Raw genomic sequence first — 19,435 nt, 5'->3', positions numbered from 1 at the left:
TTGAACCCATGCATTTAGGATGCATGCTTGTGTGTGTGGTCTATCCTTTACTTGCTGGGCTCAGTGGAGCTCACCCCTGTGGAATTTTCTCTTTTTAGATGATCCTACAGGTGAATGCGTTTGTGGCAGAAAGGACTACTTGGAGAACATGAATTGATGATGTGGCATTATCTTCTTATTTTTTTTATTTAGTGCTATCCTTTTTGATGGATGAATTTTCACTGTTTATATTTTAGAATAGTGGTGTATTGGCTTGATGGTCGTGAACTTGGGAACATCGAGCTGTTGGAACTTTCAATGTAAATAATATGTATAAAACCTACAGCACTTTACTTTCCCTGCACTCTGATCAATGTAACACGTGTTATCTTGAAATTGCGTTGTGCTTGTGACGTGTATTTACTGCATCTGGATTCTGGTGGTCTCCAAATACGTCGGGTATTCGGGTCAGCCGTTGAATCCTCCCAGGGGGTGGTTTCGGGGTGTGACAGTTGCTCTCAAAGATATTCCAAGATCTACCCTTTATTTTGAATGTGCATCTATGAGACTAGGCTTGTTGCTTGCTTTGGAGTTGGAGATCCATGATTTGGTGGTGGAATCAGATTGTGCAGATTTAATTAATACGTGAGACATCTTTCTAATCCACCATGGGAAATTTTACCATTTATGCAAGACATTTGGAGCTTTCTTTCACACTTTCATTCTGTTATTATTATGCATGTTGTGTGATCTGCAAACTCTTCAACGCATCTCTTAGCTGCTTTTGGAATTTCATTTTATGATTCATCACTTTGTAAATTGGTGGGTATGCCCCCGTACTTTCTTTGGAATGTACTTGAACTTGATCATGGGTATATTTCTAATGCATAACTTTCCATGTGACCCAAAAAAATAAACCTAAGGGTGTAAAAGAGGAAGCACTAATACAGAGGAATCCGACAACGGCCTTGGGGAAAATGAGCTGCCAAGATTAGAGACCCTAGAAAGGGGTCTGTGTCTGGCTAGGAACCTTCAACACTGCTGAAGAAGCTGCAAGAACTTATGATGTTGAAGCTCGGAGGATCTGAGGCAATAAAGCTAAGGTGAATTTCCAAGAAGAGACATCCTCCACAACTTACAAACGCACTACGAGTGCTAGAACCCTAAACCCTCTTTCTGATTTGAGTAACAAGGGAAGGGGGTGTGAAGTTAGGGATGCCCTATGGGCAAAATGGTATGTTCACACCCCATTAGGGATATATTAGTCATTTGAAGGCAAACTTAATTAACACCGTAACACCTAACTAACAGAGTGGGGCTGACTGTAACAACTAACCTAAACTCAGGAGGTGCGGCTGTATAATTTAGAAACACAAGGGTTTGCTCTGTATTTATATATATATAATTAGATTACTAAGAGAACAACATGCCTACTTGCCTAAGGGTTACATCACCATTTAGACTGAACCTTATTTTGCTGCACTAGTTATGATAAGTCAAAATCGAAGGGAATACTTGAAACCTAGCATTTGGATCGATTTTCTTAGTGACTTCAACACATGTGATAAGTGATAAAAAAACGGGACTACTCAAAATTTTTTCCTAAAAAACCCTTTTATTTTCTGTGATAATAGAGGAGGCATTGTAGGAATCATTCTAGTCGGGCATTTAGATAGCTCCCCCTTCTCGATTACTCGACGAATGTGACACTAGTCATGACAAGTCAAAATTAGAGAGAATACTTGAAACCTAGCATTTGGATCGATTTTCCTTGTGACTTTAACACATGTGACAAGTAATATAAAAAACCAAACTATTCAAAAATTTCCCTAAAAAAGCCATTGCTGCTTTTTATATTTTTGAGGAAGGGGGAAGTAATGGTCGTTGATATCAAAGTTAGCACGGGGCAAATACAATGGAACCGATAACAACCAAACGACGAGACTTCGGTATCTTGCTCTTGTTTCGGACCTTCTGTGATAATAGAGGAGGCATTGTAGGATCCACTCTAATCGAACATTTAGATAAGTCCCCCTTGTTGATAACTCAACGAATGTGACAAGTGGAAAAAAAAAATCCATGAACACAAATTACAACCTAGAATCCCCAATATTTGCTGCAAACTCATTAATCCCCTTCATCCACAATTTGAAGAATCAAATTTAGATCGGTCGATTCTGTTCGATCTAGAACAGGTTTGTGTAGACTAGATCACACAATCTGATATGAATCATATGATATATTTAATCCGAACATTACATGATGTGAAAACATATTGCACTTGAAGAAAACCAAAACAAAGGCTTTCAGAATAATCGAGAAGGAGAGGGCAGAGGGGGTGTTGCCCGTGTCAATGGAGAGAGAGAGATTTGGATCCTCTGTGGCTTGGGGTTGAGCGGTCATCATGCTGCTCTCAACTCATAGGCCGTCACGTGGATTTGATGCAAATGCAATGACGAGACTTCAGTATCTTGCTCTGGTTTCAGACCTTCTGTGTTAATAGAGGAGGCATTGTTTGATCCACTCTAATCGAACATTTAGATAGGTCCCCCTTGCTGATAACTCAACGAATGTGACAAGTGGAAAAAAAATCCTTGAACACAAAGTACAACCTAGAATTCCCAATATTTGTTGCAAACTCATTAATCCCCTTCATCCACAATTTGATGAATCAAATTTAGATCGGTCGATTCTGTTCGATCTAGAACGGGTTTGTGTAGACTAGATCACACAATCTGATCTGAATCATATGATATATTTAATCCGAACATTGCATGATGTGGAAACATATTGCACTTGAAGAAAACCAAAACAAAGGCTTTCAGAATAATCGAAAAGGAGAGGGCAGAGGGGGTGTTGCTCGTGTCAGTGGAGAGAGATAGAGAGATTTGGATCCTCTGCGGCCTAGGGTTGAGTGGTCATTGTGCTGCGCTCAACTCACAGGCCGTTACGTGGATTTGATGCAAATCCAATGGTTGGTAGATGAGTTCAATTCAAAATTACCACTCAAAATTCAAAAAATGCTAGACCACCGTCTACTTACCATTGAATTTGCATCAAATCCACATGACAACCTATGAGTTGAGCGCAGCACGATGGCCGCTCAACCCCAAGCCAAAGAGGATCCAAATCTAAAAGAGAGAGAGAGAACAATGCATGGTTGAAGGGAAAAGTTATTTGAACTTGACGCTTTTCCTATGCATACACGCATCAATATGTTTTGGGAAAAATGGTGCTTGGTTGCTTGGCCCCTACACCAGCGCGGGCCCAACGAAGGGACGCATAAGGGCATTGACTAGGGGATTTACATTTTGTAGAGGGTGGGCCGATCATTTTATGGGTCCAGAGTGTTTTTTATTTTTTATTTTTTTTTAATATGAAAAAACGAAAATTTCAGAGTTGCCATTTTGTGAAAATTCGTAACCATTTTCCAGGTGGAAGCTGTGGATTGTGTCCACCACTCCTTCGTCTCTGCCGCTTCACCCAAAAATACCAACAACCTCCGACTTTTACTTTCTGATATCACGACACACCATTCGTCCTCTTTCCTTCTACTGAAGAAGCAATGGCGGTCTCAGCTTCTCTAACCATGGCGAGACTCTTATCGTCTCCCATAGCCACGTCTCTCTCAGCCACAGCCCGTCTTGCACCCAAGACCCTCTCTTCAAATTTCTTCTTCGCAGCTCCTCTCCGCCTCAGGCTCCGCCACCCACCTCTCAGGTCCGCCACCACTTCCGCAACCAAAAACTCCATCTCCGCCACTATTTCCGTCGGCGACAAACTCCCCGATTCCACCTTCTCCTACTTCGACTCCGCCGGAGAACTCCAAACCGTCACAGTCTCAGACCTCACCAAGGGCAAGAAAGCAGTCTTGTTCGCAGTTCCCGGAGCTTTCACACCGACTTGTTCTCAGAAACACCTTCCTGGGTTCGTTGAGAAGTCCGGTGAATTGAAGGCCAAGGGGGTTGATACCATTGCTTGCATTTCGGTGAATGACGCCTTTGTGATGAAAGCTTGGAAGGAGAATTTGAAGATTGAGGATGAAGTCATGTTGCTCTCGGATGGGAATGGAGATTTCACGAGGGCTATTGGGGTTGAGCTTGACTTGAGTGATAAGCCCATTGGGTTGGGAGTACGGTCGAGGAGGTATGCTATTCTTGCGGAAGATGGGGTTGTTAAGGTTTTGAATTTGGAGGAGGGCGGTGCATTTACGACGAGCAGCGCTGAAGATATGCTGAAGGCTCTCTGATTTGGTCAGGTTGTGTTCCTTTAGTAGTTTCTTTGCTTTTTTCCTTATCTCTTTCCCCCTTTAAGTGTTCTGTACGTTGGGTATTCTCTATTATCCGAGTCAAATTTGAATGGCCCTTGAATTGAGTTCCGATGCCATTCTCTTCAATGTCGGGCTTTCTTCTTGTTTCTGTTAAACCTTTGGTTTCTGAATTCATTTCAGGAAATGTCTTGTTAATATGAGTTTTCTCTATGAAATGGCGAATTTATTACTACGACCTTGGTTATGGGTCACATTGGTTGTGGATGAATTTCATCACTGCATTTCATTTTGACAAGGGCTCTTGAGAATTTGTTTGTGAGCTGTTGTTGAGAATATATATCTATTTTTTTTGTTAAAGTTGTTGAGAGTATACTAATTTAGGAATTTTTGAAATTTCAATTCTGTTTTGGGGGCTAGTGTCAGTGTTCTGATTATTTGATATTGATTTCTAGCTACCTCCTTTTAAGAGTATTTCAGGAGTTCTGGGTACTCATGACCTCTGATGAAACAATTTGCTCAATCGTTATTTGAATCATCTCGACATGGTTAATTTTCAGAATGTAATTCAGTTTTCTATATTGAATATTCCCCTTTAAGGAGTCTCTGAGGCATCACAAATTGTCAAATTTTCCTTTCCTGGTAGAGAAAATAAGGGAAATTCTTGCATAACCCCCCTCCTCCCCCCCCCCCCCCTCCCCCAAAAAAGAAAAAGAAAAAGGGAGGGGGCTATACAGAGGATCCACACTGTACATGGAAGAGCTTATACATGCACTATAAAACTATTGCCTTCACACTGCGGAAATGAAAGAAAAACTTGCCATCTTGAGAGAGAAATCTAAAACAGAAACCGCCCATAGAACCTCCCAACCTTAATATTAACCCTTCCTCATAACAGAATAAACCTCAATGCAAATCAAAAGATCCTCTTATTGATCGCTACTTTCTTTCATTAAAGATGCTTTTTGAAAAATTCTCTCCCCCCAAAGGCCAAAATGGTGATGCCAACCATTTTACTCACCCTTGGAGCATTTTCTGATTCGTCTTCATTCTTCAACACTTGTTCTAGTTGCATGCCTTTGTGTTCTTTACAATCCTCTTCTAGGTTCTTTGGCTTTTCAAGATTTGCTCCTTGACACCACTTCCACTTCCTTCGCTTTCCTAGTCTTCTCAACCTTCCCAAGTCCACACTTTAGAAAAAACTCTTGATGATCATCCTCTTGTTGGCCTCCTTGTCAAATCGCCATAGGAGAGATTTCTAAAGGGCACAGTATGGTATTGGCACTGCACATTTTTCTTCTCTCCCTACATACGTCTCTGTCTCCTCCTTTTCTGTTAACAGCCCTATGAACTGAATGCTTGAATGATTAAAATCGATCACCCATGCCCTTTATTTATATTGAATTGAATTACAACTAATCAAAGTAAAAATAGGAATGCTGCCTCAGTCCTAATCCTATTAGGAATTCCTAATACCACTAGGAATACCAAAATAGGACTCGGCTGAGGGAAAAACAATAAAAAAGAGAAAAACAAAAGAAAGAGAAACATAATCTGACTAGGACTAATTACCCCAATCGGGTAAGTAGCCTATTTCAACACTCCCCTTCAAGTTGGAGCAAAGATGTCGATCATGCCCAACTTGACTAGATTGGGATGAAACAATTTCCCAGACAATCCCTTAGTGAAGATATCAGCAAGTTGATCAGCAAATGTCACAAAGGGAATACAAATCAACCCATCTTCTAACCTTTCTTTGATGAAATGCCTATCCACCTCAACATGCTTGGTACGATCATGCTGTACTGGGTTGTGTGCTATGCTGATCGTAGCCTTATTGTTGCAGTACAACATCATAGGAAGGTGAATAGGAACACCAAGATCTTGTAGCAAACCTTTAAACCAGAGTAACTCACAAATACCTTGTGCCATAGCCCGAAACTCAGCCTCAGCACTAGAACGAGCAACCACATTTTGCTTCTTGCTACGCCATGTAACAAGATTTCCACCTACAAAGGAGCAATACCCAGAAATAGACTTACGATCCGCAGAACAAGCCCAATTAGCATCCGTGTATGCTTCTATCCATAGGTGACCTGTGCAGACAGAAGAATTCCTTTTCCAGGAGCGGACTTCAAATAGTGTAAGATACGAAGGACAACCTCCATATGAGAAGCGTAGGGATCATGCATAAACTGGCTCACAGTACTCACAGCAATAGCAATGTCAGGACGAGTATGTGAGAGATAAATCAGCCTCCCTACAAGTCTTTGGTACCGGCCTTTATCAACAGGCTCACCCTCTTTTTCCTTGAGTCAAACAGTAGGGTCCATAGGAGTATCTGAAGGATGGCAGCCTAACAACCCTGTTTCAGCCAATAAGTCTAGGACATACTTCCTTTGGGAGAGAAAAATGCCTTTAGCAGATCTGGCCACTTCAATCCCAAGAAAGTACCGTAGTTTCCCTAGATCTTTAATCTCAAATTCTTGTCCAAGGAAGGTCTTCAACCGTCTGATCTTATCACCATCATTGCCAGTAACCACTATGTCATCAACGTAGACTATAAGAACAGTGAGTTTTTCACCAGTCCTCTTTATAAAGAGTGTGTGATCAGCATTACTCTGCTTATAACCCACAGAAATCATGACCTTGTGGAACCGGCCAAATCATGCTCGCGGTGACTGCTTTAGCCCATATAGTGCATGCCTCAGCCTATACACTTTTCCTTGGTTTTTATCGCAATAGAACCCTGGTGGAATGTCCATATACACCTCCTCATCCAGTGCTCCATTTAGGAAGGCATTTTTTACATCTAGCTGTTGCAAATCCCATCCAAGGTTGACTGCACAAGATAATAACACACGAACAGTATTTAACTTTGCAACAGGTGCAAAAGTTTCTTGGTAATCAATGCCGTATGTCTGAGTGAACCCCTTGGCCACGAGTCGTGCCTTATACCTATCCACAGTGCCATCCACCTTCTGTTTTACCACAAACACCCATTTACATCCAACGGTTTTCTTCCTAGGTGGAAGAACCACAAGCTCCCATGTGTTATTTTTCTTCAAGACTTTCATTTCTTCCATCATAACTGCTTTCCACTTTCCATCTGATAGAGCTTCCTGCCAATTGTTAGGAATACGAACAGAAGAAAGAGAGGAAACAAACGCACGAAAGGATGGGGAAAGGGAGTCATAAGAAACAACATGAGATATAGGATGCTGAGTGCAAGTCCTGACACCTTTGCGAAGAGCAATAGGTAATTCAGGAGAAGGAACATTACCAGATGGAGAGGCAGGTTCTAGATCCGGGTTTGGCAATTGGATGGGTACTGGAGCAACAGTTGATTGAACCTGCTTATGTTTCCTTGCATGGGTCTTCACAGTATTGTCATCAATCCTCCGCTGAAATTCACTAATAGTCCTTTGGATAGGAGTTTGGACCGGGGTAGATTGCTCCCCCTGAATAGAGATAGTCTCCCCCCGTATAGGAACCTCTCCCCCTGACTCAGGGGGAGTATTAGGGGCAGGCCGAACTGGTTCAGACTCGTGGTAAGCAGACTGTAGTGGAGGTGGAGAGTCAATAGTCAGCACATCTTCACTAACACTCTCCCTCTGAAGAGGTGGGGACACATAATATGGAACACTTTCATGAAAGACAGCATCCATGCTGACAAATGTCCGACGGGATGGAGGGTAATAACATTTGTACCCTTTCTGTGTAGCAGAGTAACCCAAGAAAATGCAGCGGAGACTACGGGATTCAAGTTTATCAGGGGACCTTGTATCCCTGGCATAACAAAAGCAGCCAAATACCTTAGGTGGGACTATAAAGGAAGAAGAGCCAAGTAATAGCTCAATAAGAGCTTTAAAATTAAGAGCCCAACTGGGCAGCCTATTAATTAAATAGGCGGTAATAAGGACAGCATCTCCCCAATATAGGGAAGGGACATTGCGAGCAAATAGAAGAGCTCTAGCCACCTCCAAGAGGTGGCGGTTTTTTCTCTCAGCCACACCATTTTGGGCTGGAGTGACGACATAGCTGGTCTGATGAAGGATTCCATGGGTAGCAAGGTATTTTTTGAACTGACCTTCCATATACTCTGTCCCATTGTCACTCCTCAAAATTTGAAGAGTGGCATTAAATTGGGTCTTAACCAACTGATGAAAGTGCTGAAAACATGAAAAAACTTCATTTTTTGTGTGCATAAGGTAGACCCAAGTGAACCTAGAATAGCAGTCAATAAAAGTGACATACCACTGATGTTCAAAAAGGGAAGCTTTCCTACTAGGACCCCATACATCAGTATGAATAACATGAAATAAGGAAGTGGATCTTTTATTAGAAATAGGGTAAGTTGAGCGTGTCTATTTAGCCAAGACACAAGGCTCACAAAAAAAGTCTTCCTTGGTACAATCTTTAACTAATGCTGGAAATAAAGTTGATAAAGTACCTAAAGGGGGATGGCCTAGCCTAGAGTGCCATTTGTGTAATTCAGAAGAGAAAGATGCAGAAGGTAAAGCCTGGGTAGGTGTAGGATCTCCATCAAGCAGGTATAATCCACCATGCATTTTACCCGATCCAATCGTCTTCCCCGATTCCAGTTCCTGAAAAACACAGTGAGTGGGAAAAAAGTCACTTTACAATTCAGAGATTTGGTGATACTGCTAATGGAAAGGAGGTTAGTTGTAAATTTCGGAATATGCAACACAGATGATAGTGTTAGGGAAGGAGAACAACCAATGGATCCTTTCCCTGAGATAGAGGAGAGGGACCCATCAACAACTTTGACTTTATCCTTACCAGAAGCAGGAGAATATGTATTAAAAAGGCTGGAAGAACTTGTCATGTGATCAGTAGCCCCGGAGTTTATGATCCATGGAGTGGAAACTATTGATGCACAATGACCAGCAAAGGAAATACCTGTACGGGCAAAGAAGGAACCTAAATTGGCAGTAGACGTAGTAGAGGCAGCGGATGTGTTCAACATACGACGTAGAGCTTGGAGTTCTTCCTGGGAGAAACCGATGTCAGCAGTGGGAATTGGAGCTATACTTTCAGTGTGATTGGCTTTGTTTTTAGACTTAGCACGACCACGTTTGGCCTCAAAATCAGCAGGCTTCCCATGTAATTTCCAACACTGAGCCGTAGTGTGATATGGTTTGTGACAATGCTCACACTTCACAGGCTCTTTGGTAGTAGTAGTAGTAGCAACACTGTCAGAAGAAGTAATAGGAGTGGAGCCAGCAGTTTGTAAGGCTGATCTCTCAACTTTGGGAGTAATCATCATGGCAGCCCTTCGTGTCTCTTCACTGTGAACATAAGAAAAAGTCTCCTCTAGAGTGGGAAAAGGAACCCTACCAAGGACTTGCACCCAAATAGGGTCATAATCATCATTGAGGCCAGCCAGGAAATCATAGACCCGAAACTGATCAACATAAGAATGATAAGCAGTAATGTCAGTAGTAGTAGTAGGTTGAAATCGAGCATAATGATCCAATTGCCGCCATAAACACTTGAGAGCAGCATAGTATTTAGTAATAGACATCTCCTTCTGAGTAGTATTTTGGAGTGTCTTCCTTATTTCATAAACCTGAGCACCACTTCCTGATTGACCATAAGTTCCCTTGACAGTAGTCCATATCTGAGTAGCAGTGTCAAGGAGGAGATATTGACTGGAAAGGTCAGTGGTCATAGAATTCAAAACAAACGACATCACCATAGCATTATTGGCAGCCCAATTAGTACGGGCAGCACCATATTCAGTAGGTTGTTTGGTGCATAGTTATCATGGCGTCCTAGCGCTGGAGAGGGTTGCATGGCGACCTACGCCATGGCGTCCCTCTTTGATTTCTTCTTCCTGTCTTCGATTTCTTCTTCCCTCTTCGATTTCTTCTTTCCCTCTTCAATTTCTTTCGATTTCTTCTTTCCCTCTTCGATTTCTTCTTCGATTTCTTCTTCCTGTCTTCTTTCCCTCTTCGATTTCTTCTTCCTGTCTTCTTTCCCTCTTCAATTTCTTTCGATTTCTTCTTTCTCTCTTCGATTTCTGAATTTTCTTCTTAAAACTTGAGAAACAATAGAGAAAAAATAAAACATGGCTTGAGTATACATCTATTAACACATTAAAAATAGAGAAAATAAAAAATAAAACATGGTCGTTGCCATGGCGAGCGACATGTCCATATATCGACGTGACACCCCTCCACCGACTTGGATCGCCGTGACGCCGTGACAACTATGGTTTGGTGGTGCCAGTAAGATGGCCAGCAAGTCCCCTACCAGCCACGGTCAAGGATAATGATCTGGCCCAAATTAAGTAATTCGTACCATCAAGTTTAATGGCAGCAGCATAGGGAAGAAAGTCATTCCTAGTATGACCATCTCCTCCAGAAGTAGCTGTAGTCATCTCTGAGTCACCCATAATTCAGCTAGGCAGAAAAAAATCGGTTCTTTAAAAAACTTGAATCGAGTGTGAAAGATGGCTTTTGAGATTGCAGAATTTTCAACCGTCAGAATGGGCTGAAACTTAGGTCAAGTTTCCCTCTAATAGTAGGGAAGATATCCTCCAAAAATTAGCTCCTTCTGATGAGCCAATAAAAAGCCCTAAATTTGTCAAAATTTAGGAAAAAAACTGATTGCAGAAAAATCGCAGGTTTGAATCAGAATTTGGTTTTGATCCAGATTTGTAGTCTTCATACAGGGAATGGTGTAGATCAATAAGAGCAGGAACCAATCTCCACAAAAGCAGAAATCAAACTTCTGTTGAAAGGATAGCTCGATCTCCAAGGATGGAGGAAACCTGCCGGCAGATTTAGGTCACACCACTGTTCTTCGATCTTCAATGAGGTGACATTGAGGGCAGCAGCTAAACTTGCATTAGATCACCTCATAGTTGCTGCCCTGATGGAGAGAAAGAGGCCGAGAGTGGTGGAGAAGAAAAAAAACTGAAACCGAGAGAGGGAAGAACCAGAAAACCAGAAAACCGGAGAAAAGAGAGAGGGGGAAGAACCAGAAAACCAGAAAACTGAGAAAGGCTGCTCGTAGATCAGAGTTGGCTCTGATACCATGTTAACAGCCCTATGAACTGAATGCTTGAATGATCAAAATCGATCACCCAGGCCCTTTATTTGTATTGAATTGAATTACAACTAATCAAAGTAAAAATAGGAATGCTGCCTCAGTCCTAATCCTATTAGGAATTCCTAATGCAACTAGGAATACCAAAATAGGACTCGGCTGAGGGAAAAACAATAAAAAAGAGAAAAACAAAAGAAAGAGAAACATAATCTGACTAGGACTAATTACCCCAATCGGGTAGTAGCCTATTTCAACACTTTCTTTTGCAGGTGCTGATTTAGCTGTTACTTGACCCTTCTTTGTTTCTTCGCTTTAGCTCCCTTTCACTGGGGATGTTGGAGTGCTATTGGAAGCCCCATCCGTGGAGGCCACTTGAAGCTCTATAGATGCTGCCATCTTGTTACCTTCTGCCCCCAGCTTAGCCTCTGAAATCATTATGCAATTGCTCCTCGACATCTATTACAGACTCAGTGACTGAGGCTTTTTCCCCTTCTTGCTCTCATTCTGCAACTCACTCCGACTCGTTTCATCGTCATCTCAGGCCAGAGATGGATAATGATTAATGAGCACAGCTCCTAGTGGTTTGTCCTTCTACCTCTGCCTGTATTCTTTTCAACTGAAGGTTTCTGTCTCCAGAAGGGGATCAAAATGGTTTGATGTATCCATAGCATAGTTGTCAAGGTGTTGCTTTCACGTCCAGGTGCCCTTTGGTGGAAGGGCGCCTTGCTCCCCTAGGCAATGTCTTGTTGGTGTCCCCTTGATTTCTTCCCTCCTCCGACGCCTAAATAGCCTGGACGCTGTGACAACTATGATCCATAGAATCAAATACATCGCCCAAAAGAGTTATGATTCTTTTGCAATCACTCTAAATTTCTTAGTTCTAGAGATAGCTGCATCACCCTAGTTTGGTCTAAGATTTATAGATTGACAGCTTGGACTTCATGTTTTACTTCTATATTAAGTATTTGTTTTTAGGAAAAAGGTTGGGCACACCGCCGGTGTACCGTAAGCTAACACCCATTATGTCTATCTCTCTCTTCCTCCCCTACCCCTCCTGTATAATGCCTTGTTCTGCACCCCCATTGGTGCCGCCTGCTAGCTTACCGCACGTGGGCAGTGTGCATATCCCTCTCCCTTTTTTTTAACATGTGATATTTTAGGACAGTTAAGACCTCTTGATCTTTGTATTACACATTAGTTTTTTTGTTGGTTGACTCTATGGGCTCTTACATACAAATTGGTCCAAGAAGTTTCCTTTTTTAACCTTGTGTCCTTAGAAATGCTTTGATTTAAGATTTGTGTGTTAAAAAGGTGATTCCTGTATTTTCAGCTATCTGTTCATCATGAATTTCATGAAGCATTTCAATGATATTTTCCAATTATGTGCTTATGACATGCATAATTATGTAGCACTGATTCTGTATCTTTGGGATCAGAACACATTGGGCCCAGGGCTATGGGACCCCTTGGTTTTTGGGCTCCAATAATTTGCTTGTGTCTTCTCTTTAGAGGATTAGAGCCAATAGATCTATTCTGTTTGGAGGAGTAGGACTGTCAACATGATGTGTTCCTCTTTTTTTTCTGTGATTACCTGGAAGATTTGCACACAAAAAAGAAATAAGCATGCTCAGAGAGTTGGAAATAAAGCAAGGATCGATTCAAGAGAAGAAGCAAGAAGGTAAGAGCTGAGGAGAGAAGGAGAAGAGAAGAAGAGAAAAGAAGAAACAAAATAGAAGAAGAGAAGAAGAGAGAAGAAGAAACAAAAAAGAAGAAGAAGAGATATGCAACTGTATGGGAGAGAGAATCGATTTCTCCCATGGTTTTAGTGCACGGTATCGGCCGTATCGGGTTGGTATCAGCCAAAATGCTGAGTCACATACCTTTTTGGTATCGGCTGAAAAAAGTTCAAAAAAATTAAAATTATAAAAATTGCTAAATTTTTTCAAAAATTCCTATAAATAATATAAAAAATATTGGCCAAAAAACTATAAAATCAATCAATTTTATATGACCTATGAAACAAAATGTATGAAAATATTTTTTATGTCAAATATTACATGAAATGTATGATGTGGGGAAATTTTAAATTCGCAAAAAAATAGTTTTGTTCCATTATGATCGTAGGTTTTATGTAGTATTTAATCCATTTAGTAGATATCGTAAACTCTGGGAAAAACGTTAACAGAAATACAGAATAGGACATAGCTATTTTTTAGCATTAACAAATTGCAACTTTCACGGAAAAAAGGGTAGGTATCGTGAAATAAGGGAACAACAGATTTTTAGGTAGGTATACAAATTCATAAGGCGTGAAATCAGGTATATATAAGTGGATTTTTAGGTGGGTATCCGAGGAACAAGCGGGTTTTTAGGTGGGTATCGGTGGAACGGACGAGACTACGTTACAAAACTGATATTAGATCCGATCCGTGCAACTGCACCAGTATCGGTCAGGTAGATCGGGGTTAGGCAAAAACGATATGGATTGCCCGGGCGATCCGATACCGATACCTCAAACCATGATTTCTCCCCTCTTTATTCTTTACTAACATAAAGATGGAATTACATACACCTCCCTAGGGAGGTAAAAGGTAAAAATGTTAGAAGCCCTGTAGAACTGAATGCTTGAGTGATCAATATGGATCACCAAGCCCCTTTATTTATATTGAAAGAGTTACAATAATCCTACTAGGAATAGGAAAACTACCCTTGCCAATTCAGACTAGGAATACCTAAATAAGAATCAGCTAAGGGAGAATAAACATAAACATAAAAAAGGACAAGTATACCCCTATCGGGTAGAACTAATTATTCTAACACTCCCCCCCCCCCCCCAAGTTGGAGCATAAATATCAAACATGCCCAACTTGACAAGAATAGGATGAAAAACTTTTCCACGTAATCCTTTAGTGAACACATCAGCTAATTGGTCAGCAGATTGCACAAAAGGAACACAGATCAACCCTTCTTCCAACTTCTCTTTGATAAAGTGCTTATCAACCTCCACATGCTTTGTACGATCATGCTGGATAGGATTGTGAACAATACTAATGGCAACCTTGTTGTTACAATACAACATCATGGGAAGACGAACAGGAACACCAAGATCTTGCAATAAGCCTCTGAGCCATAGCAATTCATAAATACCCTGTGCCATAGCACGAAATTCTGCCTCGGCACTAGACCTTGCCACTACGTTTTGCTTTTTACTACGCCATGTAACAAGGTTTCCACCAACTAACGAGCAATAGCCAGAGATGGACTTCCTATCAGAGGATTCAGCCCAATCAGCATCAGTATATGCTTCGATACGAAAATGGCCATTCGGAGATAGAAGAATTCCCTTTCCTGGGGCTAACTTCAAGTAACGGAGAATTCGAAGAACAACATCCATGTGAGAAGAATGAGGATCATGCATGAACTGACTTACCATACTCACAACGACGGCTATATCTGGTCATGTATGAGATAGATAAATAAGCTTGCCGACCAATCTCTGATAAGGACCTTTGTCAACAGGTTCACCCTTCTTTTCTTTAAGCTGTGTAATAGCTTCCATAGGTGTATCAGAAGGATGACACCCTAGCATTCCAGTCTCGGTCAGCAAATCTAGGATGTACTTCCTTTGAGAAAGAACGATGCCCTTACCAGATCGAGCAACTTCTATCCCTAGAAAGTACTTAAGGTTTCCCAGATCTTTTATATCAAATTCTTGGCCAAGGAAAGTCTTCAATTTACTGATCTCATTATTATTATTCCTGGTGACCACAATGTCATACACATAGACTATGAGAATGGTTATTTTTTCACCATTCCTTTTTATAAACAGGGTATGATCAGCATTACTCTGCTTATAACCCACAGAAACCATAGCCTTGTGAAGTCGTCCAAACCATGCACGGGGTGACTGCTTCAGCCCTTATAAAGCACGCTTCAATTTACACACTTTGCCGCTGGTTTTATCACATGAGAAACCCGGTGCAATATCCATATACAGTTCCTCCTCAAGCTCTCCATGGAGAAAGGCATTCTTCACATCTAACTGTTGCAATTCCCATCCTAGATTTACTGCACAAGATAGTAATACTCTGACAGTGTTCAGCTTTGCAACTGGTGCAAAGGTCTCTTGATAGTCGATCCCATAAGTCTGAGTAAATCCCTTTTCCACCAATCGTGCTTTGTATCGATCCACAATGCCATCTACCTTCTGTTTCACCACAAACACCCACTTACATCCAACTGGTTTCTTTCTTGGAGGAAGAACCACAAGCTCCCATGTATCATTCTTTTGTAAGGCTTTCATTTCTTCCATCATTGCTGCCTTCCACTTTCCATCTGTAAAAGCTTCCTGCCAATTTTGGGGAATACGAACAGAAGAAAGAGAAGAGACAAACGTACGGAAGGATGGAGAAAGGGAATCATAAGAGACTACATGAGAAATAGGATGCCGAGTACAAGCCCGAATACCTTTGCGATGAGCAATAGGTAAGTCAGGAGAAGAAGGAGAAGAGATGTTTTTTTTGGGTGAATTTGGAGAAGAGATGTTACCTGGAGAACGATCTGGTTCCAGGGCCGGCAACTGGATTGGTACTGGTGCTGCAGTGGATGGTAGCTGCGTGTTTTTGGAATGTCCCCTGTAGTAGGTTTTGAGATTAGAATCATTAATTTTCTTCTGAATTCCCTAATGGTTTGTTGGACTGGAGTCAACTCCCCCTGAAGGGGATTTTCAGCATCATCTAAGTTCTCCCCCTGGGGAAAATCCTCTCTGTCTTCAGTAGGAGGGAGGGGAGGAGTAGAAGGCTGAAAAGGGGTGGGGTAAATATTCAGTTGGTTCTGTACAGGAAGCTCAACCAGCACATCTTCCCTGAAATTCTCCCCCTGAAGAGGTGTAGATGGATAATAGGAGAGAGATTCATAAAGATAACATCCAAACTGACTAAGGTACAATGGGTGGGGGGTGGGGGGTGGGGGGTGGTGGTAACATTTATAACCCTTTTGGGATGGAGAATATCCCAAGAAAATACAACGGACGCCACGGGGTTCAAGTTTGCCTAGGGATCTGGTATCCCTAGCATAATAGACACGACAAAAAACCTTAGGTGGAACGACAAAGGAGGAATATCCCTGTAATAAAATAGCAGGGGTTTGTGAGTCAAGGACTCAGGTAGGCAGCCTATTAATGAGATAGGTTGCAGTAAAGACAACATCTCCCCAATATTGGGAAGGAACAGAATGGGTAAACATAATAGCCCGAGACACCTCAAGAGGTGACAGTTTTTCCTTTCAGCCTCACCATTTTAGGTTGGGGTATCGACACAACTGGTTTGATGGAGGATTCCATGGGCAGCAAGATAATGTTGGAACCGACCATCCATATATTCTTTGCGATTGTCACTCCGCAATATCTTGAGAGTGGCATTGTATTGGGTCTGAACCATCTTATGAAAATTTGGAAAACAGGAGAAGACATCACTTTTGTTATGCATTAAATAAACCCATGTACTCTTAGAATAACAATCAATAAAATAAATAAACCAACGATGGCCTTTGAGGGAAGGTTTTCGGCTAGGTCCCTAAACATCAGAATGAACAAGATTAAAAGGAGAAGAATTTCTTTTATTAGAAATAGAATAAGTGGAACGAAGTTGTTTGGCCAAAACACAGGCCTCACAAAAAAATTGTTCCTTATTACACTCTTTAACTAAAGCTGGAAATAAAAAAGACAATGTGCCTTAAGGGGGATGACCTAGTCTTTTATGACATTGTTGAAGTTCAGAAGAGGCTAATGAGCTTTGATGAAGAGGAGAAGGAAGTGGTGGTGGTGAAGTAGGACTCCCATTATCAAGCAGGCACAATCCACCATGCATCTTACCACATCCAATCGTCGCCCCCGTTGCTAGATCCTGAAAAACACAATGTGAAGGGAAAAAAGTTACTTTGCAATTTAAATCACGGGTAAGACTACTGATGGAAAGAAGGTTAGTGGTAAATTTAGGGATATGTAAAACAGATGATAAATTTAGAGAAGGAGAGCAACTGATAGATCCTTTCCTAGAGACAGAAGAGAGAGAACCATCAGCCACTCAGACTTTATCTTTACCAAAAGTAGGAGAATAACGATGAAATAGGTTGGAGGATCCAATCATATGATCAGTGGCACCGGAGTCTATGATCCAGGGAGAAGAGACTACCGATGCACAATGACCAGGAAAAGAAATACCTGAGTGGGCTAAATTTGAACCTGGAGGGTTGGAAGAATTGGCAAGAGTCGATGTAGTAGAAGTAGCGGAAGCCTGTAACATACGACGGAAAGACTGAAGTTCATCCTTGGATTGTCCAGTGTCAATAGGAGTAGTAGTTGTGACAGCCTCAGTATGATTAGCTTTGTTTTTCAATTTCTGGGCAGCAACTTAGCTTCAAAGTCGGTTGGTTTTCCATGTATCTTCCAACATGTGGCCTTAGTGTGCCACAACTTACCGCAATGATCACATTTGACTGCTGTCTTTTCAGACTTAGAATTTCCAGCAATAGGAGGAATAGAACCAGTCCTAGTGTGTAGAGCTGATCGATCCGGAGGTGTAGTATTAAGCATAGCTGTACGTCGTCGATCTTCAATATGAACCAATGCATAGGACTGTTCCAGTGTAGGGAAGGGATCCTTGCTGAGAATCTGAACCCTAATTGGATCGTATTCAACATTAAGGCCAGCCAAAAAATCATAAACCCTAATTTTATCGACATGCTTCCTGTACGCAGCAATGTCATTGGCAGTAGTGGGCTGATAATTAGAGTAATGATCAAGTTCTTGCCAGCACTTGCGAAGATCAGCATAGTATGAGAGATAGTCAACTCATTTTGTTTGGTGTCATGAATTTTTTTTCTTAACTCATATAACTGAGCATCATTCCCAACCTCGGAATAGGTATCCTTTGCGGCCTTCCATATCTGGGCAGCAGTGTCAAGGAGAAGATAACCGGGTGCAATGGAAGAATGCATAGAATGTATAAGATAGGACATTGCCATAGAGTCATTAGATAACCATCGAGTCAGGGCAGGTCCTTCTTCAACAGGTTTGGGAAGGCTGTCTGTAAGGTGTCCTGTATAGCCACAGCCAGCAATAGTAAGGTAGGTAGACCTTGACCACATCAAATAATTAGTTCTATCTAGTTTAGTGGGAGAAGCAAAAGGAAGGTACTCTGGACGAGCAGATCCATCTGAGTCAGCTGAAGTAAGATCAGACATGATGTTGAAAGTGTAGAAGACACGGGTTTTGAAATTCCCACAAATTGAACCGTCAGAATAGGCTCAAACTTGGGTCGAATTCTCTGCAAGTAGTATGGAATAAGTCCTCAAAAAATCAGCAACTTCTGATGAGTAAATAAAAAACCCTAGCAGCGCAGTTGTCAGAATCGAGCAGAGAACTGGGTTTTGAATTTCCAGAAATTCCAGCCGTCAGACTAGGCTGAAACTGAGGTCGAGATTCCCTCTTGTAGTAGAGAACAAGTCCTCAAAATATGAGCAGATTCTGATGAGCCAATAAGAAGCCCTAATTTCAGCAAATTGGCCCAAAAAACTGTTTGGAGAGAAATCGCAGAGCTGAATCTGTCTTTGACTTGATCCAATGCTGCAGTCTTCAAACAGGAAGGGATGTGTACCAGGAATAGCAGAAACCAATCTCCAGGAAAAAACAGAAATCGATCTTCAGCTTTTGGGGGAAGAACACGATCTCCAATGGTGGAGGGAATCTGCCGGCAGTAGGTCACACCTGTAATCTTCAGTCTTCAATGAGGTGAAGTTGAGGGCAGCATCTAAATCTCCATTAGATCACCTCATAGGTGCTGCCCTGAGTGAAGGAGAGGAGAATGGTGGAGAAGCAAGAAACCAGAAACCGTGGGAGGGGGGAAGAAGAAAAAAAACAAAAACTTTGAGAACTCCTTCCTAGATCAGATTTTGCTCTGATACCATGTTAGAAGCCCTGTAGAACTGAATGCTTGAGTGATCAATATGGGTCACCAAGCCCCTTTATTTATATTCAAAGAGTTACAATAATCCTACTAGGAACAGGAAATCCTACTAGGAAAAGGAAAGCTTTTCTAATCCTACTAGGAATAG

General features: G+C 41.6%; 1 protein-coding gene and 1 long non-coding RNA gene across 2 annotated transcripts; both read left to right on the top strand.

The window, feature by feature from the left end:
* Positions 1-903: 903 nt before the first annotated feature.
* On the top strand, positions 904-18,974 carry LOC122656351. The gene is made up of 4 exons (XR_006332091.1): positions 904-1,131; positions 15,710-15,717; positions 17,691-17,695; positions 18,965-18,974. It is a non-coding gene; the product is annotated as an uncharacterized LOC122656351 (long non-coding RNA).
* On the top strand, positions 3,502-4,440 carry LOC122656350 (peroxiredoxin-2E-2, chloroplastic-like). Its single transcript, XM_043850828.1, has one exon. The coding sequence runs from the start codon at positions 3,545-3,547 to the stop codon at positions 4,226-4,228; it is 684 nt and encodes a 227-aa protein (XP_043706763.1). The 5' UTR covers positions 3,502-3,544; the 3' UTR covers positions 4,229-4,440.
* Positions 18,975-19,435: the final 461 nt, after the last annotated feature.

The sequence above is a fragment of the Telopea speciosissima genome, chromosome 3 (genome assembly GCF_018873765.1).
Source record: "Telopea speciosissima isolate NSW1024214 ecotype Mountain lineage chromosome 3, Tspe_v1, whole genome shotgun sequence".
Classification (NCBI taxonomy): domain Eukaryota; kingdom Viridiplantae; phylum Streptophyta; class Magnoliopsida; order Proteales; family Proteaceae; genus Telopea; species Telopea speciosissima.
This window is presented reverse-complemented; position numbering and strand designations above follow the sequence as displayed.